At 37.6% G+C, this 25,053-nt stretch overlaps 1 protein-coding gene across 2 annotated transcripts in view; it reads left to right on the top strand.

Moving 5' to 3' along the window:
- The window catches only part of trpc5b (transient receptor potential cation channel, subfamily C, member 5b), a 47,413-nt gene that overhangs the window by 8,698 nt on the left and 13,662 nt on the right, over positions 1 to 25,053 (top strand). The window contains exons 2-7 of one of the 2 annotated variants that reach the window (XM_084136542.1): positions 11,325 to 11,751; positions 12,788 to 13,309; positions 16,913 to 17,249; positions 19,617 to 19,756; positions 19,937 to 20,259; positions 23,633 to 23,828. In XM_084136542.1, coding sequence (XP_083992668.1) covers positions 11,374 to 11,751; positions 12,788 to 13,309; positions 16,913 to 17,249; positions 19,617 to 19,756; positions 19,937 to 20,259; positions 23,633 to 23,828 — 1,896 coding nt within the window. In that variant the 5' untranslated portion in view covers positions 11,325 to 11,373. Of the gene's footprint in view, positions 1 to 11,149; positions 11,752 to 12,787; positions 13,310 to 16,912; positions 17,250 to 19,616; positions 19,757 to 19,936; positions 20,260 to 23,632; positions 23,829 to 25,053 lie in introns of those variants that run through there. The other variant, XM_084136541.1, reaches the window with a different exon arrangement.

Here is a 25,053-nt window from a genome sequence, read left to right as displayed (position 1 = left end):
ACAAAGACACTTCCTTTTTCACCTGCTTTTTACCAAGAGTTAATAGCATTGTTTTTGTTCTGTTCTCCATATGAAATGTTTCCATGAATATGTCATAAACGTGAAACTGTCAAACACAGCAACAGGGTGCAGACACAAACGCTCAATTATCCCTCAAAGTGTGCTTGATAATTGGTTCATTACTGTTAATTGTGCTTGCATTAAAATGATTAAGCCATTTCTAACACTCTAGGGGAGGGAGCCCGGCCCACCAAAACCTTCTCCCTGGTCCCTATGAATTCAAAGGACAGCTCTGAACAAATTTCACTATTTGTCACTATGTTTAGAATGGTATATTAGTGTATGTTAAACCGTGAGATGCATTACATTGAAGATATGTGAAGATACATTTTCCAATATTGTTTTCAAATAACAAACACTGGTGATCAGTTATCATTTCAGAAAAAAAATATGATTTTTTTTATATATATATATATATATGTCAGCAGGTTCACTATAATCCTAGAAAGAAATGATTAAAGAAAATCATAAAATAGGTAATACAATCATTCATTTATCTCATTGGAAATGTAAGGGTGAGTTGAGTGCATTGCATTATGGTATGCAATATTCCACTTATAGTTGTATGCCATTCTGAATACATTCCGCTTGTTTTTGTGTTTAGTGTAGTAGTCAAATTAGTGAAAAAATCTGTAATTTTATGGTACAGTGGTACTGATGACAAGTAATGGTACTGTGATGCCTCCTGGGATCATATTAGTGTCAGCTAAGGGATATATAGGCCCCAAAAATGATCCTATTGTATCCCAGATGAATTATTCCAACCAACCATCTGACATCACCTGCTGTCAGCTGCATCCTGATGTCAGTATATCCTTAAACCAATTTTAGGCCAGTCTGGCTAACGACCCTGTTCTGTGGTGAGAACCGTCTTGTCTGAGTCATTTTAACAAAGTGGCGTTCAGGTTTTACATAGAAAAGCTCTCTCGTCCCCCATCATTGATGCTCTGTGAAAAACAGCAGTGAATGTGACGCAGTTCGGCTCTATAGGGTTAACAGCGATCAGTACAGAAGGGGGGGGGGGGGGGGGGGGGATTGGTTCTATGCTGTGGAATTGCTAACCGGCTCACCCACACTCTAGTAAACAGCTGCCTGTCCCTAATTAGTGTTTCGAACTGAATGTCTGTGTCGTGTGTGGGCTCCAGTCTCAAAAACACATTCAGTGTTATGGCCGGCTGAAGCTTTTACCTAATACCAACTAAACTAATGCTGTCTGCGTTTCTGTGGCTACCTTTCTTTCCCCTGCAAGCCCCACAATCCTGACATGTAAAGGGCGTACTTCATTTTCGGTGTTCTGCCCTGTCCTGCATACAGTTGAGCATGCAAGACCTTTCAAAGTAGTGTCACTGGCCCTGTCCTAAATGGGTCTGTCCATTTAGGGTCCGTTCTTTCATGACACAGAGTGTTTTGACTGTTAAGTAGAAGTCTGCTGCAGAGCTCGCCCCAGTGCTGGCTCCACAGAGGTGCGCATCGAGGGAAGCATGTCAAGCGCAAAGGGGGCACTCGTGAGCACACTTCTGAAACCTGAAATGACAAATGACTTCATGATCTTGTGCACGTGGTGACCATGCATGTGATGTGTGACATTTAGGACAGGGCCATTGAGTGTGGATGGACGTGCTATTTTTCATAAATAAAAGTGCTCAAATCAGCACAGTTTTTGAGTCTGCGACTTGTGTGCTGACAACAGGAAGTTCAAAAACGAACTCTACATGTGATCATCACATCTAAATGTGATGAAAGATGCATTCGAGACAGATTGATATTCATGTGGTTATACAATCAATCAAAACGTACAAAGAGAGAATATAAAAGTTAAATCAAGCTGTTTTTTTTTTTTTTTTCTTAAATGGACAGCATTCATCACATCATTAAAAGGGTTGTTTTTGTCATAACTGTTGCCATCCCTTTTAGGTACTTCTAGATAATGGAAATACTGGATGTAGTCTAAATCTTAAATAATAATAAAAGGAAACAAAGTTCAGATACGACCTCTACAGTCGCGTTGATACAGACAGGAAGTTCAGATACGACCTCTACAGTCGCATCGATATAGACAGGAAGTTCAGATACGACATCTACAGTCACGTTGATACAGACAGGAAGTTCAGATACAACCTCTACAGTCGCGTTGATACAGACAGGAAGTTCAGATACGACCTCTACAGTCACGTTGATACAGACAGGAAGTTCAGATACGACCTCTACAGTCGCATCGATATAGACAGGAAGTTCAGATACGACATCTACAGTCACGTTGATACAGACAGGAAGTTCAGATACAACCTCTATAGTCGCATCGCTATAGACAGGGAGTTCAGATACGACCTCTACAGTCGCATCGCTATTGACAGGAAGTTCAGATACGACCTCTACAGTCGCATCGCTATAGACAGGAAGTTCAGATACGACCTCTACAGTCGCATCGCTATAGACAGGAAGTTCAGATACGACCTCTACAGTCGCATCGATACAGACAGGAAGTTCAGATATGACCTCTATAGTCGCATCGCTATAGACAGGGAGTTCAGATACGACCTCTACAGTCGCATCGCTATAGACAGGAAGTTCAGATACGACCTCTACAGTCGCATCGCTATAGACAGGAAGTTCAGATACGACCTTTACAGTCGCATCGCTATAGACAGGAAGTTCAGATACGACCTCTACAGTCGCATCGCTATAGACAGGAAGTTCAGATACGACCTCTACAGTCGCATCGATACAGACAGGAAGTTCAGATACGACCTCTATAGTCGCATCGCTATAGGCAGGAAGTTCAGATACGACCTCTACAGTCGCATCGATACAGACAGGAAGTTCAGATACGACCTCTACAGTCGCATCGCTATAGACAGGAAGTTCAGATACGACCTCTACAGTCGCATCGATACAGACAGGAAGTTCAGATACGACCTCTATAGTCGCATCGCTATAGACAGGGAGTTCAGATACGACCTCTATAGTCGCATCGCTATAGACAGGAAGTTCAGATACGACCTCTGTGGTCGTGTCAAGGCAAACTGAAAATTCAGAAAAGGCACAGGGGGCACAGACAGTTCAGACACAGCACCTATGGCTGTAACAGAGGCATCAGGAGAAACAGTGAGTTCAGAGAATGCCGCCACCTCAGGAGAAACAGGCGTGGTGTGTACATCTTAAACACACAAAATGGTGGCAGCCATCACAGGGAGAACAGTAGCCAAAAAATCGACCTCCGAGGTAGGCGGCGCTGCAGCTGGTGGGCTTGAGAGTGCTGAGACTAGCGAAGGCCTCGGGATGCCTGCAACTCACGCCGATGTCAGCGGCGGATCCGCCACACTGGGCACCAGTCTTCTCCGCCACGAGATGGGTCCAGCGGTCGGAATGGTACCAGCAGATGGTGACGTCTGCAGTCACAGCGGCCGTCGAAGCTTGGGCTGTATAGCCCCCTTAAACAAACTGTTTAAAGGGTGGATCCTCCTCCACTTCCCCCACAGTTTAGGGAGATCCACACAGCCGCAAAGCGAGGTCAATATACTGAGCCAGGGTCCAGCCGGTATATTCCTCTGGCATCTGTTGGGCAATGTTGTCATCGAGCCTGCTTAAAAACAGTCCATTTGCTGGGCGTCATCTAATGGCGCAAGATGGCAGCAAGCCAAAAAATCAATTTTTGGTTAGTCATTCTGTCACGTGTGAATGATCAGGCAGGGTAGCGGATCTAAATGCAGAAATACTTTAATAAAACACATAGGGAAACACTAGGAACAAGTCACACGAGGAAACACCACACATAACAGCCACAACAACTGACAAAACACAAGTGAAACACAAGCACTATATATACACAGGGAAAACTAACTTAACAAGATAACAAGGGGGCGTGGTAAATGGGAAACACCTGGGGAAGCTAATCAACATGAAAAACTACAAAGAACTACAAAACATGGCACAAGACAGGACATAACAAAAGAGTCCACGAACACACAGGGAATACATGACAGTATAACAAATGTGTTGTAACAATGTGAACAGAATTTCGAAAAACCTGCTTGGTCTGATGGTCTTGGCCCAGTTCTCCTTATCTGCTCTTATCATTGCAGCAGCCCTCACTCGTATTTTCAATCAGTTTTTCTTCACTGCAGAAATGGCCATGGTTTGGAAACTATTAACTGTGCAGCCCTTATTCAAAGGTGGTGATATGGTAGAATCGAACTCATGTAGGCCTATCTCTACATTGTATCCAAAAAAAAAAGAAAAGAAAAATGGTATCCAGTACATGATGTTATGATCTCTGTCAAGGTTCATTAACTATACGTTTCTCACATTGTTTTACAACAATAGAACATTTGTCATCTCACCCATTGGTTGTCATATATCAAGATCAATTTTAGCCTCCACAATTTTTTTTTTTTTATCTATATCAATAACATACAACAAATATGTATTTAGCTGGCCTAACAGAACTGATATTTACAGTAATACATTACAAAAACAGTACAGTAACTGGATCGATTGCATCTGATCTTTATTTTGCAACACTTTGCAAAAGGGCTACTTAGTCATACTTAGATATCTGATTATTAAAAAGCCAAAAATAAATGTGATGAAAGATGCATTCGAGACAGATTGATATTCATGTGGTTATACAATCAATCAAAACGTACAAAGAGAGAATATAAAAGTTAAATCAAGCTGTTTTTTTTCTTCTTTTCTTAAATGGACAGCATTCATCACATCATTAAAAGGGTTGTTTTTGTCATAACTGTTGCCATCCCTTTTAGGTACTTCTAGATAATGGAAATACTGGATGTAGTCTAAATCTTAAATAATAATAAAAGGAAACAAAGATCCTCAATTAAATATCCAATATCAACCAATATCTTATAATACTAGTAGATCCAAAACATACACTCCTGTTCACTTACATGCTCTCCTTCATCAGGTGCTAAAAGCTTTTGCATGCTCACATGGACATTTTATTTAAATCATTGCTTTTCCTTTTGAAAGCATATTCCCGGGTTCAATACAAGTTAAGTACAATGCACAACACACATACACACACACACACACACACACACACACACACAAAATAAAAAATAAATAATTTAGACTTGCCCCTTGTATTTGTGTAACGCCTGATCAGGCTCCCGTCCTCCAGAGGGAGCCCTCGCCGGAATATTGAACTCTGTCACTTCCTGTAACATCAGTTCCTGTCTTGTAATTTCCTGTCACCCTGAATTTCAGCCATGACTGCGTCTGATCTCATGGCAATTTGTACGAATTCTACGAGGTGGCTAATTCATGCGAATTCATACGACCTCACTCATACGAATTAGTAAGATTTTTGCTACATCGTACATATTTTACAAATTGCCCAATTCGTATGAATTCATAAGAATGACCTACCCCTGACCCCGCCCCTAAACCTACCCATCACGTGGGTTTAGACAAATCGTACAAATTAGTACGAGTGAGGTTGTACAAATTCAAATGAATTAGACACCTTTTTATCACTCGTACGAATTCGTACGAATTGGTCAAGAGATCATGTTGGAAATCGCATACTCATCCCCAGTAGCGGCGTTACAGGTGGAAATGAGAGAAATGCCTTTGGTAAATAGGTGGCAACAATTGAAAATGTTTTACTGGATATCAGTAAAAGGACACAAGCATAGTCACCCTGTTAAAGATGTTCTTAAGAACTGCTGTGAATATGAATATTCACAAGTAGCCAGTTTCAGACGGGATGCTAGTAATGAGGCACAAAGAATGGGAAATTTTGATTATGAAATTAGTCCAACAGTGGCAATATCAGCTATACTTATTCCCAATGCCATTGGTCGATTTACACTTACTTGAAGAAATAAATAACCTTCAGAGAAAGATTTCTAAAGATTTGTTGGTGAAACTATATTTTACATCAAGAGTATCATTATTGCACTTAAATATATATTGACGGCTCAAAATATCCTGAATCTGGACATACAGCTGCAGCAGTAATTCCACAGCTGGACTTTAAAATAGATAAAAGAACATCTAAGTTCTTTTCTGTTTACTCCTCATTATTGCTGCATTGCATTATTACTCCAATGATTGCTATTCAATTGGCCCTTCAATGGGTGGAAGAGGTACATTTGCATCAAGTTGTTATTTGTTCTGATTCTTTATCAAGCCTTATAAGTCTGAAAAATGGAAAATCTGACTCAAGAGTCTAGACAGGATATTCTTATAGAAACTCTTCAGACCCTGTTTAGAATTCATCAGTCAGGAATAGAAGTCGTCTTTTTGTGGATTCCTGCTTATGTGGGTATTGTGGGAAATGAAATAGCAGATGAGTTGGCAACAAAGGCTTTAAAGTATACAAGAATAAATGTTAATGTCCCTCTGTGGAAAGCTGAAATGAAGGGCTTAGTTAAAAAGACAATTAAGAATAATTGGCAAGAGTTGTGGACTCAGGAAGGAAAGGGAAAACACTTATATGAAATAAATAAAGAAGTAGGAAATGTGAGAGAAGTTTGTGGCAAAAGAAGGGATGACAATAATTTCACGACTTTGTATTGGACACACAGCTTTGAATCAATCACCTTTTAAAATGGGTAAATATAATTAGGATTGTGCAGCATATGTGGATTACCTGAAACAGTCGAACATGTTCTTTTAGAGTGTGCTGGTTATAATGAAGAAAGATCTCAGCTCATAGAAGAGGTTAAGGCTGTAGGAATAAAAAGGTTAACATTAAAGTGCTTGCTGGACAATAATTCAAAAGTGACTACTGCTTTATTAGAATATCTTAAGATAACACATTTGATTTGAAGACTACATTTTTATTTTTATTTATTTTTCTTTTCTTTCCATTGTCCGTCAACACTTCACACTCCACCAGTAGGTGGCAGAAATGCACCAAAGCTGATTTGCCAACCGCCATTAAATTCAGAAGAAGAAGAAGAAATCTCTCTTGAGTAGGAACTTATTTTGAATAAGTACTTCTCAACTGCTAAAAAAGTATGTTCTATATAGTATGAGTGTGTGTAGAATGAATGTAATCCGAACGTACAGCATTCGCCATGTTGTCATTATCATGTGACCTAACAGCTTCAGTTACGTCGCTTCACTGCCAGTCATAAATCCTCTCCCGTGGCCTCATGGGATAGTAAAGTGTCCATCATATGCACACTTTAGAATCTCAGTGGAAGTAGCAGGTCATCCGGGGACTTTTCGCCTAGTCTTCTATGAGTACTGTGAATTCGGACATACTTCTTTTGTCACATACTGTACTGTTTTTCAACTACTATATAACAGGGAAGTGTGATTTCTGATGCAGCCCATGTGTTCCCACTGCCATATTGCGAAGTATTGCCAGTTAACTTTAATAAGTTAAAGTAATAATTTCTGCTTGTGGAATCATGATGATTCCTGTCATATAGCTTGATATTGTATAAAAAAGCATCTTATGCCCATGTCCGAACCAAACCACATCTGAAACAAAATTTGAAAGCGGATCTGCGGATACCCGTTTTTTATAAATATTTTCAGGAGTACATGATTCAGTCCAATGGAGAGAAAAATCCAAGTGCTGGAAAAACCAGAAGCCTTAACATTTATAAACTTCAAACCACCGATCCATTGCAGGAAACTAAGAGGGGAAAATACACAGCTGCCACAGGAGATCAGTGTGAACTTATATATGTGATCACACTAAATGCCAGCAGATGCTCATGGAACACAATCAATGACTCTGGCCGCTCTGGGATGTTTCTTTGAGCTTGCAGAGGGTATGATGCCGTTCATGGCTCTCTAGCTCTCGCTCTCTTCTCTGTGGAGTTCTGCCATTCTATCAATGTCAGAATCAAAGTGCTAGGCAAGTTCATATTTTAAAGACAGCCTAGCTGAAGGCAGAAGTCTGTACAGCTCACAAGGGATTTTTGCTTTTGCTTTTTGTTTCAAATGAGTAATAGCAACAACATCCATCTCTAACTCCCTAACCCACACACAAACACACATACACTACTCTTAGGGTACTGTTTTCGTGAAAAAGCATTGTTGCTTTAACTGAAGTTGCTGTTCACATTATGGGGCAAAGCACTATTTGAATGATGCAATTCCAGATTTTGCACGCAGGTTGTTTTTGAGGGCTAGATTGAAGGGGATTTCTTGAGTCGTTTAAGCATCTTGGGTGTATTTGGGGTTCCAACCCTTCTCCTCTCTCGTTGCTTACCTTCGTTATTCTTCACTGTGCTATCAAAGGCAAAAAATGCCCCACTCCCACGAATAACTTTACATTGTGGAGGATGAGGAATATGACAATAAACGTTAACGTTAAAGAACATCCTTCATTACGAGATCAAATGAAATCAAAACAGGAAATTGAAATTGAAATCAAAGCAACAAACTTAAATCTAATTGAAATACAATGGGGTTAAATATTTCACACAAAATAAACAATGCAATGAAAATGATGAATTAAATGAATAGTTATATTCAATCATGTTATTTATTTAACAAGTTGTGCTGTTTTCATATGGAAACATCTAAACATGAATATTAGCGATTGAATTTGGGGCTGTGCATTCACTGCCAAACCACACTAATGAACTAAAATGTTCATCCAGGTCTACAATTATGCTGAATAAAACATGGGCCGATTCCCTGTGGAAGCCTCGTTCAGCTTTTATGAAGCAGTGAGGTGTGAAGTACTACAGCAAACGGGAAAAACACACTGCCTCTATTCTTACATAATGAAATGCTCACAGAAACGAGTATAACAGTTTTGGCAAGGTTCACAAATCCTGATGGATGCCAGGAGGGCTGAATTACTGCAATGAACTTAGTGCTAATATTTGTTCGAGTGAGCAAAATGGCCTGAGCTGAAATTAATGCATCCCATTCTTTGAAAGTCCTATATAGCAGTGCTATATAGGACTTTCATTAATAGCAGGCCTTGACCAGCAATTCTTATTTCTTTTGGATTGGCCATCACAACTCTTTGAAATGAGGGATTCATGGTTTTACATTATTTTCCATTTACATGTCATTTGAGAAATTTTCCATTAATTTACATTTAATTTGTGAGGTCTTACACGATTTTACCATTAAATTGTGGACAAGGGTTACTCTTCTTGGTGCATCCACTTATCTCTATTTATCAATTCCATCAATTATTTGTTAATTGGGATTGATTTGTAAAGCCTAGACAGTGTGTATCTCTAGTGTCTCAGGGTGAAACAAAGCAACAAAAGCCAGATATCTTGGCAGTAACACACACAATTTTACGCATCTGTCACCTGCCATGTCTAGAAATTGAACGGGTGTTATGGATTAGTAATGGTGTGTGATCATGTTTGAAGATGTTTACTTTCACATCAAAAAAAGGAAAAAGGAAGCATGAGCCGCCTGAAAAAAATGGAAGACAGACTGGAAATAATAAAGTCTTAGCCCTTGTAGAGGATAAATTATGTCTTGACTTTTTAATTTGGAAACATAAAAAATATTGAAAAGTATGCAATCTTAAATATTCAAAAAAATATTTTTTAAACTGAAATTAACACTCACCTCAGAAAAGAGGATAGACACCCATCATAAACCTTGTTGATATGAAAATAACAACAACAGTGAAATTTAAGATTGAAACAACACATTACAATAATTCCTATTCTGGGCTCACCTGCATATGTTATTCAGGAATGTAAGGCAGCAATGACATGCAGCATCTTGTTTGCTGCCACTGTTACCCAGGGTGTCCCCCAGGGCTCAGTCATTGGCCCTCTGTTCTTTCTCAACATTTCCCCAAAGACAAATAATGTGATGTCAGTTCCAGTTCTATACTTTCCTTTCCCTAATTACTGCACATTTGTATGCTGTTTTTTCCCACCAAATCTGTCAAGCTGAGCAGTGTTGGCAAATGTTTTAAATGTAACACATTACAATATTGAGTCAATTATTATAAAAAAAACGAATTATGTTGCACAATTGACACCATTTCAGGTTAAAAGAAGCAAATATGTCTCACATTAAAAGAATGCTAAAAGGGCTCAAATTTAAATTCTAAACAGATAAAGCCTCAAAATTATAGCATCCCCTGCAACCATCCAGTTTCTTACTAAATAAATTGACCCCAGATGTAGAGGTCCTTCAGATTAATGATTCAGGAAAGTTTCAATCACTCATAGTGAACAGCTCTCCTTGGAAATCAGGGCTCAATCAAGCCTGAAAAAACTGAGGAAAAAAACGTCTTTATATCACAGTTTGACACCCTCGGCCAGCTGACTCTCTTGAACATCTGGACATAGCATATAATATTCTGTGTTCCATCTGAAAGTACTGACTAGATAGGCCTAATCATTAAGCATTTTAACATCTGATTAATTCATATTTCTTCAGAAATCTGAAGAGCAAAAGCTTTAGTTCTGAGGTTTGAACTTCATCAGTGCAAATCTAGATGGTATTTTTTTGATTATTTTATATTTTATAAAATATATTCTACCATCTCTTACATTGAGCCTCAGTGAAACTCATCAGTGAACAAAGATTGAGTTGTAGCTATATTCGTTCTTAAGAAAGAGGGACTTCAGGGACAATGCCAGTTATTTGCTTGTTTGAGTGTGTGCTTGTGTGAAGAGAGAGAAACTGAATACCAAAACCACATGAATTACTATGCTGTACCTTTATGTCAGACAGAAGTTTTGTTGAAAGCATAAAAGATGTGAAGATCTAACTGTGCTTATCTTTTGTGCTTTCAAACATCTACTACTACATTAACTGTGAATTCTATTCTCCAAATTAAATTGACAAAATCACCATATCTTTGTTAATGGCTGTTGCTGTGAATACCTTAAAACCATATTAGGGATAGTTCAACCAAAAATTAAAGACTGAAAATTCTGTCATCATTTACTCACCCTCATGTCGGAAGTCAGTGGTCAACAAAACTGTTGGTTTACAAAAACAAAAAAAACTCATACAGGTTTGGAACAACATGAGGGGTGAGTAAATTGCATAATTTTCGTTTCTTTAAAGTCTTTAAAGCAAGGATCACCGATATATGTGGTGACAATATGTGCTGTAGGCTGTATTTTTAAGGGAATTTATGGTGGTTTAATGACATTTTTAAATCAAACCTTTGTGTCTTTACAGAAATTGGCTTTAAAAAATAACCATCCTGAGAAATATTCACTGGAGTAAAAAGTGTCTTGCCATGTAGATGTGTTTTGATTTAACATATCAGTTATAAAAGGAATGTGTAATCTTGAACTGACTAACTGTTTGTTTGCTCAATCTCTGTTCAGCTTTTTCTTGACTTGTGTCATCTTATGTCACCGAGTCCACAAAAACCCCATGGCGCAGCTGTACTACAACAAGGCCAGTAACTCCCCGTACCGCGATCGCATCCCCCTGCAGATCGTGAGGGCGGAGTTTGAGCTGTCTGCCAAGGAACGAGCCTACCTGACGGCGGTGGAGAAGGGCGACTATGCTGGAGTTAAACAGGCCCTTGAGGAGGCCGATATCTATTACAACATCAACGTGAACTGCCTGGACCCATTGGGCCGCAGCGGACTCCTCATCGCTATTGAGAATGAGAACCTAGAGGTGATGGAGCTGTTGTTGAGTCATGGCGTGCTCATGGGCGACGCTCTCCTCTACGCCATCCGCAAGGAGGTGGTGGGAGCAGTGGAGTTACTGCTGTCCTACAGGAAGCCCAGTGGAGAGAAACAGGTGAGTGAGGGTGTGACTTCCTTAGTTTGAAGGGAGTGTCACATCCAACTTTTCTGACTGGATAGCCTGTAGCTGTATTGATATGCCATACCTAATTTTGAGGAGAACAAGAAAAACTGAAAAATAAGACATGTTGCACAGTTGGGCTGGGTTGTTAATACTGATTACTGGATTTTAATCAATCTTCATTTTGATGAAGCGATGTCGATTCTTAAATCCCAAGATCGATCTTTTGCTGTTTTCAGATGTGTGAACAAAACTTTACGAAACATTATTTGTTGCACGCCTCCCATCTAATAATCACGATAAACTTTGTCCTTTGTTACTTCTGATATCAGCTCTCAAATTCTGTCAATATTATCACGAAATTTAATAATTACCGTTTTGGCGCTCTTTTACACTTCTTTGGCGTCACTATCCACATCAGTTCAAGCGGCAGCGCGGATCGCATGTTCATCTCTTCCTCTTGTTGTAGCACAAAATATACAAGAATGAACTTCAGAAGGTATGTTGAAAAAAAAAAAAAAAAAACAGTAGACTACAAACTTATTGAAATATTTTATGTGCCATGTAATCACTCAATCAGTATTTCAACTGTGGAAAGACGTAAATAAAACAGCTTGTGAACAATATGTCATGTAACATTGTAACAATATGCCATTCAATCTAGTTAGTAAACTAGAAAAAAAACTCCACAGAGCAGATTTTTTTCTAACGAATTGGAGTATAAAATAAGAAACGTAATTATATCTTTAAAAAGATTATAGTTTATATAGCCTAAAAACTGCTTTACTCTACATAGTCTAATCATATTTCAGTCTAATCCTCAGAATGTTTTATCGGTCTGTCACAATTTAAGACAAGCTTTGCAATGATTATTAAAGGATGGGGCAGGACTGTTTATGAAAACTCACAAAATGAATCTTTAATATCATGCACAGTGCATTGGACTGAACTGTAGCCCTAAAGATTAAAAACTTCCTTAATAGCGCAATTTTACTATTATTTATTGCTATCTTTGTTTGCACTCTTTAAGGTTCCTTCTCTTATGATGGACACACAGTTTTCTGAGTTTACACCCGATATCACACCAATCATGTTGGCTGCCCACACTAACAACTACGAGATAATCAAGCTCCTAGTTCAACGAAAAGTCACCATACCGCGGCCACACCAGATCCGCTGTGATTGCGTGGAATGTGTATCCAGCTCCGAAGTGGACAGCCTGCGGCACTCCCGTTCACGCCTGAACATCTACAAAACTCTTGCTAGCCCCTCTCTCATCGCCCTTTCCAGCGAGGATCCCATCCTCACAGCGTTCAGGCTGGGCTGGGAGCTAAAGGAGCTCAGTAAGGTGGAGAATGAGTTCCGGCAGGAGTACGAGGAGCTATCGCAGCAGTGCAAACTTTTCGCCAAAGACCTGCTGGATCAGGCCCGTAGCTCCCGTGAGCTGGAGACCATCCTCAATCATCGGGATGACCACAGCGAGGAGCTGGACCCCCTTGAATGCAGAGACCTGGCCAAGCTCAAGCTAGCCATCAAGTACCACCAAAAAGAGGTGAGCATTCAAGACTGAGAGATTTTAACACATAAGTGCATGAATGTTTCACCAATCATTAATACATATTCGGGTCTTTGGATCCATATCCACAGATGGCTATAACTACTGCAATGGATTAAAACTCTCTTGATATTTTAATAACAATTACAAAAGAATAGATTGAAGTATATCCTCCTGAGACCCCGAAAAAAAAAGGTTTTTGATTTTTTTTTTTTCCATGTCATCACACTGTTTAGAGCACAATAAACAAATGGTAAAAAAAACATTTTTGAAAAATAATATTTTATTCATACGTTATGCTATGTCCTCTGTAGTGGACGCCAGGACTAAGTTGTTTAAAAAATCAAATGACATGAAATTATATGTATAGGCAAAAACAATGGGATTTTTTTTTTCAATCACCAATAAATTTTGGGGTTTCAGGATTTTTTCAACCAAAATTTGTATAAAGATGATTCTCAACTATGTTATGAAAGAAATAACGTAATGAATTGATACACCATTTTACTTTATGCAATATGTGGGTAAAATGGCCATAAATTAATATTCCCATTCAATGCAATTTATCTATAAACTGTATCTAATTTGCACATTAATGTGTTCTTGGAGCAACATTTAGTGAAAAAAGAAGTGTAATAATTGGAGTAATAGTTGGCAACATTTTAATAATAATATCTAATATTTCATAGGAATATTGATGTATAATTTATTTCCATATTCACTTGTTGTGTCTCACAAAATGCCTGATAAACATGATTTAAGTCTTGGTGTCCTCTACAGTGGACACGTTTGAAGCTTTTCAAAAATTGAAAGAGCTTAAGCTCCCCTGTGGTTTCCCTAGGGGTTAAGTTGCAATAGCAAGATTTCCCTTCTGATGAAGTTAAGGTTATATTCTTCCCATTGGAAGTGATGGTAGATCAAATGTCATAATTTAATTACTCCCTTTAATAAGCTACTCCCTAAAAGGCTTGTCAAAGTGTTGACATAGCTAGTACTTTATAAGAGCATTTGCTCTTGGGGCCTTTAAGGCTTGTTACCTGCCCTGCATTGGAGGGAGGAAGATTGTAAAGGCCTGGACTTCCCTTGCAATAGAGCTTAGAAGCTTGTATACATTCTCTTACTATTAGAGAAAAAAAATTGGGGCTTAGGGAGTGGCTCCACTAAGGAGTTTATGAGTCGCAATTTGCACCCTGGGGGTTGACGACACTCTGACTCTAGCTATCTGTAGAGTTAATCTATGCTATGGCCAATATGTTTGTTCTTATCCACAGCTTAGTAAGGCAGGCATTCCCTCAGCATGACATAGTGGGTACTGGTTCCCCATTAGCATCATTATCAGACTCGTTGAGGCATTGAAGTTCCACTTTGAAAGGGAAGGTTAGGCAACGTCTTAGGTAAAGCAACCCGGTTCCATGCATCAGGTTTGCATGCACATCTTCTTCAGACTAAAGAGTTGATGACGTGTCCAGCAGGCACCCTCTTATACTCATGGGCGCTCTGCTTGTGCATCATGGTCTGCCGTCAATGAGTTGCTTGGTGTGTTACACGTATTCAGACACCGATCACGCCATAGTGTCATTATCAGACGCAGTGTCTCGTTCCTCTTCTCAGGGAACCGGGTTGCATACGTAACCTATAAGGCGGTATTGGTTTAGTCATAGCACAAGCTCATATTCCTTGTGGCATTTTAAAAGCAGCTTATGATATAAATCTAAATGAAAAGCAATGTTTTGATAGATTTTAATGTAAGTAAAGCGTATCTACACCTGTAAACAATTGTCTTGTCCTCAGGCATCAAATTAAGTTTCACTATATCATTGTTGCCTTGATAAGTGTGTTATATTTTGGCTCTGCATCAAATGCAGTGGTGAAGTACTCCTCCTGAATCATTTTGATTTTGAGGAAATCCTAGTTTTTTAATTTTTTTATTAATCAACAATACACCTTTTGCCAAGCTGAAAAGAATGTATACATTTGATAAAAAAAAAAAAATAAATAAAAAAAAAAAAATAGAAGAAAAAAAACAAAAATAAAAAAACAACTGAACCAGGACAGTCAAAAGAATCAGAACCTAAATCAGAACTTTTGTATTAACCTAGAAATGTTATCTCGAGATTAATGGCTTTCAAAAGAACAGTTGTTTTCTAATGCTGATGGCATCATTGCAAAATGCTTTCATGAGCGGTGACAGTTCAAGGTGCTGTTGCATTTTGAATCATTTGTCTGTTTAATAGGACTCCTTTCATAAAACTTAATAACATTTCAGAGAAATGTAGGCCAGGCAGCAAGAGAAAATGTGATTTGAGAAACATTATTTATACAATTATTATGGACAGGCACATCATTTTACTCCTGCATTGTGTAGAAGGGAGCCATTTTTGGAGCATTTGTGATTTTTTTTTTTTTTTTGCAATGCTAAAATATAAACCTTCGATTAACTGTAAAATTGTGTGCAGTCATGGAAAGTTGGGGTGGTGTGGCATAGTGGAGTGTAGATGAAGGGTTATTTTGTTCATCATCAACATTTGGCTCTTGAGCAAGTTGTACCATGTAACTACAGGGAAATAGACTTTGTAATAATCATAATGTACGTTTTACTAAATATTAAATTAATACGTATACGTCTGAAAGGTTGATTTAATTGATTTCCCCTCAAATGTCTGTGGAAAAAGGTAATACGTAACGACGTGAATGCCAAACCTCACTGATGTTTACCCGCTTTAAAACCTCTTCAACATTTATGCTGTTGTGTAATGTTTGTTATCAATTTACATTTATGCATTTAGCAGATGCTTTTATCCTTAACGACTTGCAATAGAGCGACATGAGCACTTTGTCACAGATGCAACAATATTCAAAACAATACCAAACTTCGTAGCAAATTACAATAGAGCAACATAAACATTTCATCACAGAGCCAACGATATAGAAAACAAAACAATTATACTATGATATAGAATTTTTACAAATTCACTAATATTTTTGCACTACATTTATATTATCATTTGGTTACACTTTATTTTAATGTGTCTCTTTTACAGTGTAATTGTACATTTAAGTATTGAGTAATATTAATTAACTACATGTACTTACTATAGGGTTATGGTAGGATTAGGGTTTGGGTTTGGTTGAGGGTTATTTGCATGCAATTATGCCTAATTTAAAGTTATTATAGTAAATGCATTTAACATGTAACAAGGACACATTAAAATAAAGTGTTACCAATAATATCTAAGAGATTTTTTATATTTTGGTTTTCATTAAATTAATATCACAATAGATATAACTGTAACTTTCTTTTTTTCAAAAAATAACTTTCTTTTTGCAAGACATTTCTTGACAGTTTTCACGAGATTACTCTTTTACAAATTATTTGTTTTTCATATACTTTCATAGTATCGTATATCATATACCAAGTAGCCAAGAATATGTACAAAACATCTGAATTTAACATCTATTTGATCTTTTCAACAATTTGTATGCATTAATCTCAAGCGATCAAAAATATTATGCCAGATCATGAATTGCATCTTTATCTGTATTTGTCAAGATATTTTCACAGGCTTATTAGATCATTCAACCATTATTATATTCTGACAGTTTGTAGCTCAACCCAACTGCCAGCAGCTCCTGGCAACACTTTGGTACGATGGTTTCCCGGGTTGGAGACGTCGTCACTGGGCAGTGAAGCTCGTCACTTGCTTCATCATTGGCCTGCTCTTCCCTATCTTCTCCATCATTTACCTTCTGGCTCCAAAGAGCACTCTGGGAACCTTCATCAAGAAACCTTTCATCAAGTTCATCTGCCACACTGCCTCCTACCTGACCTTCCTCTTGCTCCTCCTCCTCGCCTCACAGCATATTGTGCAAACGGACCTGCATGTACAGGGACCTCCACCCACCATTGTGGAGTGGTTGATCTTACCCTGGGTTCTAGGTAAGATTCCTTGGGTACATTTGAGCACAACAGTGGGATGGATGGATGGATGGATGGATGGATGGATGGATTTATGGATGGATGGATGGATGGATGGATGGATGGATTTATGGATGGATGGATGGATGGATGGATGGATGGGTGGATGGATGGATGGATGGATGGGTAGGTTGGTGTACTTCAAATCTTAAAAGCATATTTTAAAAAACTGTACTTATTGTACAGTATTTTACCCTTACTGTACAGGTAATACCATATTAATTAAATAAAATGCCACAGTGTACTTAAAGAGATTACACTTATTACAAACTTAAGTACTCTTTTAAATAGTGCACTTCGCAATAATGTCAAATTAAACGTTTTAAATCATTATTTTTCAACTTGTGTTGTGCTTTATAGAAATACACTTATTTCGATGTCTTGACTAACATACTAAAGTACATGTAAAGTACCTGATTATAATTTTAACTGTAGTGTTATTCAGTATTACATTTAAAATGTATATATTTTACATGCACTGAATTGCAACTTCACCATTACAGATGTGTAATTACAAATATATTTGAATACATGGTATACAAGTTTCAATAGTGTATTTCAATTTACCATAAATGCTTGTCAGCACATTCAGCACTTTAACATTTTTTCAAAAAGATGTATTTAAGTCCTACATGTAAATAACATGCAATTAAGTGTCTAAACACATTACATTCAGTTTGCACTTATAGGCCTATATTCTTTTAAAGTATTTTCATGTAAATTCCATTATAAGTACTCTTTTTTTTTTTATATGGTAAAGTGTACTTCTTTTGCACAAGGTTATGTACCTTTTTCAAACTTAATTTCAAAGTCTTTTTATGGCTTATAACTTTTTTTTAAAATCCCTTTGCATAAAATGAATAAGAAAAATAAAGTGGGCGGACACTGTAATGCTGGAATCCAAAGTGTAAAATTGTAGCCTCAAATATCCATTTAGCTCAAATAATGACGAAACGATGATCTGTAACATTCATTTAGCTGGCTCATTCCTCAAGCAGTAAAACTGGTCGACTGCATAGGAAATGGATACGGCTATGGTTTTATCCCTCTGATGAAGTAAATGAATACTCATGAATTATTGATAAAATAATTTATTGACCTCAAGACATAAGCAGGCGAAATCATATCTGAAGCCCCAGTTCAGAACTGATTACAGCAGGGCTCAATCATAATGGCTTGAGGTTTTCTCTCAAAGTACACACAAGCCCAGAAGTAGACACAAGTGGAGGCTTGAAACTAATTATCTGTAGTCTGGAGGACAGGTGAAATCTGTTAGAAAGAAGTTTGCTTTATTTCTGTGAATAAGAAGTCAAGCACTAGGCAGTGGCACATTGAAAAATATATATTTTAGCCTAGCAGTGTAACATACATAAGTGTACTGTATGTTCTGTGTTCCACCCTTCAGAGTTTTTGGTTCTGTCCTGTGACCCAGTTTTCCTCAATCTGTTTAATTGTTCATTTTATTCACCTGTGTCTTGTTATTCAACTTATTAGTTTCCTTTGTTTGTTCATGCTTATAAGCTTTCAGTTCTCCCTTAGGGTACGTTGACACGACAACGATATGCCTAAAACGGAGAGTTTTCCGTGTACAGACGACACCATTGTTAAAACGATCCCCATTCACACGGATCCATGAAAACGACTAAAAACCCTGTATTCTGCTGCCAGACCAATAGATGACGATAAAACATTATAGACTGAACACGTAATACGTATGTGCATGATGTCATCGTCTTCAGAGTTTCGCGTTTTGAAACTTTGAAACCCGTTGTCAAAACGTTACATTTTCAGGCACCCAAAATGCCATTGTCGTGTAAATGAATGGCCAAAACGCCTAAAAAGTGTTACGTTCTTAGTTGAAAACAGTGTCGTGTAAACAGCCCAACAGTATTTCTCTTTAGTTAAACCTGTTTCCTGAGTATTTGTTATTAAAGCCTGTCTCCTTGAAGTATTCCTCGTCATCCGATTTTATATACATTACGTTACATGACAAGCAGTATTTGTTTGCTCTTTAGTAAAAAAAAAAATAAAAAAAAAAAATTATTCGAGGGGCAAGAAATGTTGCAGAGTCTGGGGAAGGGTAGAATTTTCAGTAGTCGATGCCAGACCCTTAATCTTTCAGATTAGGGTCTGGATTTCCAGGCTAGCTGTGGACACCAAAAACATCAAATATAAAAAGAAAAATCAATCAATCAATCAAAATCAGTAATTTTTCTGCATACTTTGCACTTTAGATTTATTTTCTTGTACGCAAACGGCAACTTTTTTTTTTACTGTACTTTTTTTCATATTGATTTGCAGTTGTTGTAATTTTTTTTATCCTTGCAGGCTTCATCTGGGCCGAGATTAAAGAGATGTGGGATGGAGGTTTCACAGAGTACATCCATGACTGGTGGAACCTGATGGATTTTGCGATGAACTCCCTCTACCTGGCCACCATATCTCTTAAAATGGTGGCCTACTTTAAGGTTGATACCATCATTTTTATACAGTCCTGGAGTAGATACCTTTACAGAGGACCACTTGTAAATAGTTTGTTTCAGGTTGTACAGAGTTTGAGCAGTACTTAAAATGAAATGATTGTAGAAGAAGGAATATGGTTTCCACCACAGTGTCTTTATTTATCTCACATGTTCTCTCTCCATCAGTACAATAGCTCTCGTCCTCGTGTGGAGTGGGAGATGTGGCACCCTACGCTCATTGCCGAGGCTCTCTTCGCCATCGCCAACATCTTCAGCTCGCTGCGTCTCATCTCTCTGTTCACCGCCAACTCTCACTTGGGCCCACTGCAGATTTCTCTCGGCCGCATGCTGCTGGACATCCTCAAGTTCCTTTTCATCTACTGTCTGGTGCTGCTGGCTTTCGCCAACGGCCTCAACCAGCTCTACTTCTACTACGAGACGAAGGCGTCCGAAGAGCCCAGCCACTGCAAAGGGATCCGTTGTGAGAAGCAGAACAATGCCTTCTCCACGTGAGTGAAACACACTGTGCAGTTGTTTAGTAGAATGTCCAGGTTACCCCTTGAGAAAATGAAGTACACTTACTAAATAATGGCGCAAATACCAGTAAATTGACGAGCGCAAACCTAAGTAAATCACCTTGCATGATTCATTTAAATACTCTGAAAGGGAAACTCCTACAAATGAATATGCAATAAGGTCAGCCGCAAAAAACAAAACAAAAAACTGGTTATAACTTTTTGACTATTTTCCAAATAAAAGATTTCCTGTATCATAAATCGATTCACTTTTGCTTAAAGGGATACTCCACTTTTTTTGGAAATAGGCTCATTTTACAACTCCCCCAGAATTAAACAGTTGAGTTTTACCGTTTTCGAATCCATTCAGCCGATCTCCGGGTCTGGTGGTACCACTTTTAGCATAGCTTAGCATAGATCATTGAATCGGACAAGACCATTAGCATCTCTCTCAAAAAAATGACCAAAGAGTTTCGATATTTTTCCTATTTAAAACTTGACTCTTCTGTAGTTACATCGTGTACTAAGACCGACAGAAAATGTAAAGTTGCGATTTTCTAGGCTGATATGGCTAGGAACTATACTCTCATTCCTGCGTAATAATCAAGAAACTTTGCTGCCGTACCATGAGTGCAGCAGGCGTAATGATATGACGCAGGTCTAATAGGTTAGACAAACTTAGTCCCAGTCACGTTGGAAGTTACTGAGCTGGGGACTATTTTCAAGCGCTGCGTCATATCATTACGCCTGCTGGACTCATGGTACGGCAGCAAAGTTTCTTGATTATTACGCAGGAATGAGAGTATAGATCCTAGCCATATCAGCCTAGAAAATCGCAACTTTACATTTTCCGTTGGTCTTAGTACACGATGTAACTACAGAAGAGTCAAGTTTTAAATAGGAAAAATATCTAAGCTATGCTAAAAGTGGTACCGCCAGACCCGGAGATCGACTGAATGGATTCGAAAACGGTAAAACTCAACTGTTTAATTCTGGGGGAGTTGTAAAATGAGCCTATTTCCAAAAAAAGTGGAGTATCCCTTTAAAAGCAGTGAAAAACACCATAATTCCTCTAAGTAAAAAAAAAAAAAAAAAAAAGGAACTTAACCATATAACTAACGTTACTGCTTATAAGAAACTAGCACTTCATAAAACTTGAACTCTAGGAACTTTCTAGGACTGTTGAGAACTTTCTGGAGTTTTCTAGAACTGTTTTTCTAGAACAATTCAAATCTTGGTTGCTATACATATATATGAGAGAGAGAGAGAGAGAGAGAGAGAGAAGAATCTTAGTGGAACATTTCACAAAATACACAAAATATAAAGTCACAAAATAATTGAAAAATAAATGGAATTTTCCTGTTCAATTTATTCTTCCATAATTTTGTGACTTGGAAATGTCCACTATTCGCTCCTTTCTTCCTTTGATTTCGGCTCCAAGAAACTGGTACTCTCCAATAATTTGCATTTGGAGTTGCATTCTGCACTTTTCTTCTAGTAAAGATCTAGTTGGTCTCCCAGCCTAATGTGAGCCTAAGCAGACTGGTCTGTTGACTGGTTTTAGAGGAGTTTTGGCCACTTTTGTCATCTAGTCAGTCTGGGAGACCACCTTAATCCAGCTAAAACCAGCTCAGATTTTTTGGTAACACTTTATTTTAGGGTTCAATTCTCGCTATTAACTAGTTACTTATTATTAGCATGCATATAACTAGGATACTGGCTGTTTATTAGTACTTATAAAGCACATATTAATGCCTTATTCTACATCCCTTAATCCCACCCAATACCTACATTTAACAACCACCTTACTAACTATTAGTAAGCAGTAAACTAGGAGTTTATTGAGGCAAAAGTCGTAGTTAATAGTGAAAATATGAATATGTGTTTCCCATACTAAAGTGTTACCGATTTTTCATTATGAAAGTGCTGAAAACCCCTCTAAAACCAGCCAAACAGACCAGCATTAACATAACATGTTTGCCAACATGTGAAAAGCAAGAGCGAGTAGATAATGCCAGCATGTACATTTTTTGGTGAACTATTCTTTAACATCCGTTTTGTTCTCCTTGAGTCCTAGAGGAGTAAAAATGTCCTGTGTGTTTAAGACATTATATGATAATGACATAAGATATTAGATGATAATGACACAGCTCAACGGTCGAGCTTGCCTTTGCAGTAACAGAGGTCTCATAGCATTGATAATAATCGAAATAAATGAACTGTGATGCACGTATTATAAAACCCACAATGAAGCATTGGTTGCCTTGATCAATGAAAGTAATGTGGCCAAGATGCCACACGCAGCTTAATGCTGACCTCCCGCAGAGGTCAAAATGAGAAAGAAATGAGAAAGGAAACGAGAGTGGAAATGGTTATGATCTTCCTGAGATTTTACATCATAGCATGAGCCTTGAAGAATCATTTGATCTCAGAGGACGAAGACAAAATTATAGAGCGGCGCTTCATCCATCAACTCTTGTCTAATGATGAGAATCTTTTGCTCAAGGCTGTGCAGTAATAATGTGTTAGGAAATGGGAAGAGATTTCAATGAGAACAATAAATTTCAGACCTACTCTTGAGAGGGCAAATATTTGATTTCTTCTAAGTAAAGACAGTCATGAAAACATCCTATCCGCTTTTTCTTGGCTGTTTTTTCCCACATTCATCCTTTCAATGTTTTTGAAAGTTGAAATCTATCTATCTATCTATCTATCTATCTATCTATCTATCTATCTATCTATCTATCTATCTGTGTCTGTCTGTATGTCTGTCTGTCTGTCTGGGTCGCTTGGTCGGTCCATCCATCCATCTGGACTATGAACCTTAAAATGTTGAATATTTTTTTAACTTTCAAATGTTTTTTAAACTTTTCTTTAAAACTTTCAAACAAAGTTTGTCTTGAGAAACTTTGCTTTTGTAGTTAAAGTTATTTTTAATAATCATGTCATTCAAATTCCTTATGTTCAGTATTGAATTGCAGTTCTTCATCATGTTTACTCCTCAATTCAAATTTAAATGACAAGTATGTGATCACTTCACTTACACTGTTCAAATATTTTTCAGGGAAATCAAATGTCTTTCTTAGATTTGTCTCTGCAATTTATAAATATGGGACATTAAAAAGTTCTCATCTATGTTTAAGAAGAAACAGTATGTGCAGTATTGTATATTTTAAGTTGCAGGCTGTTGATAATAGTGCAGGAAAATGGCTTGAAAGAGCATCAATGCCACCCTTTCAATTCAGTGGCCCAATTTAGTTCTGCTTCACTCAGTGTGTGTATGTGTGTGTTTGAGAGAATCTGGAGAAATTACTAGTTCTGCTTTGCTTCTTTCTTTATTTCCCTCTCTCTCTCTTTGACTTCTCAGGCTGTTTGAAACTCTTCAGTCTCTTTTCTGGTCTGTGTTCGGGCTGTTGAATCTGTACGTTACCAATGTGAAGGCCCGTCATGAGTTCACCGAGTTTGTAGGGGCCACCATGTTCGGCACTTACAACGTCATCTCACTGGTGGTGCTACTGAACATGCTCATCGCTATGATGAACAACTCTTACCAGCTCATCGCTGTGAGTGCCAGCAAATACAATTATAATGTAAGGGTTTATACTGCTCTCACATCAATTGTTTGGGATTGAAAGTAAGTATGGAAAGTAAGTGAAAGTAAAGAGATTTAGAGCACGTGTAGAGATCTTGTAATATGTGAAGTCAGATTTAATAAATGCCCATTTTAATTATTAATTATTATTCACACTTTTCAGCACAAAAACTTGTGTTGTATTTATTAACTACATGCAATGCAGTTTAACCAGATGCTAAATGTCCTAAGATAACACTGTGCCATATTTGATAGGTTGCATCTGATTCATAAAACTAACAGATATTTGTATAGTGCAATTAAAGGAATAAGTCCCTTAAAAATGAAAATCCTGTCATCATTTACTCATTCTCAAGTTGTTTCAACCCTGTATGAATTTCTTTCTTCTGCTGAACACAAAAGAAGATATTTTTAAGAATTTTGGTTACCAGACAGTTGATGAACCCCATTGACTTCCATAGTAGGGAAAAAAAATACTATGGAAGTCAATGGGGTCCATCAACTGTTTGGTTACCGACATTCTTCAAAATATCTTCTTCAGTGTTCAACAGCAGAAAGAAATTCGTACAGGTTTAAAACAAATTGAGGGTGAGTAAATGATGACAGAATTGTCATTTTTAAGTGAACTATTCCTTTAATATTGTGCTATTACCATCTGGGTCAATGACAAATAAGAGTGTCCTTGAGCAAATCTAGTTTACAACAGTTTAAATGTGCCAAGCTCTCAGTATTCTTAGTATTTAGTATTCTTTGCATCCATGTATTTTCATACAGTTTTTAAAAACTTTGAGAATAGAATAGAATAGAATAGAATAGAATAGAATAGAATAGAATAGAATAGAAAGCCTTTATTGTTATTATACTCAATGAAAGTGCTTCTCTTGGTGCCGGAAAAAATATACAACAAACCAAAACAATATTACATACGTATAGTACAAAAGTAAACAATTATGTAATCAAACATTTATAAATATTGCATTAATAATACATATATTGCACTATACATGTTTATTGCTAAGTTTATTGCACAACACTTTATTTGTAGGTTACACAGTTACACATTACATAAAAATAACAGTAAATTATGCATAATTACAAGTAACAAGCCCTAACCCTAACTGTAAGTACATGTAGTTAATTAATATTACTCAGTACTTATTTGTGTAATTACACTGTAACAAACACTGTGACACCTT

Source organism: Abramis brama (assembly GCF_963993115.1).
Source record: "Abramis brama genome assembly, chromosome: 15".
Classification (NCBI taxonomy): Eukaryota; Metazoa; Chordata; class Actinopteri; order Cypriniformes; family Leuciscidae; genus Abramis; species Abramis brama.
This window is presented reverse-complemented; position numbering and strand designations above follow the sequence as displayed.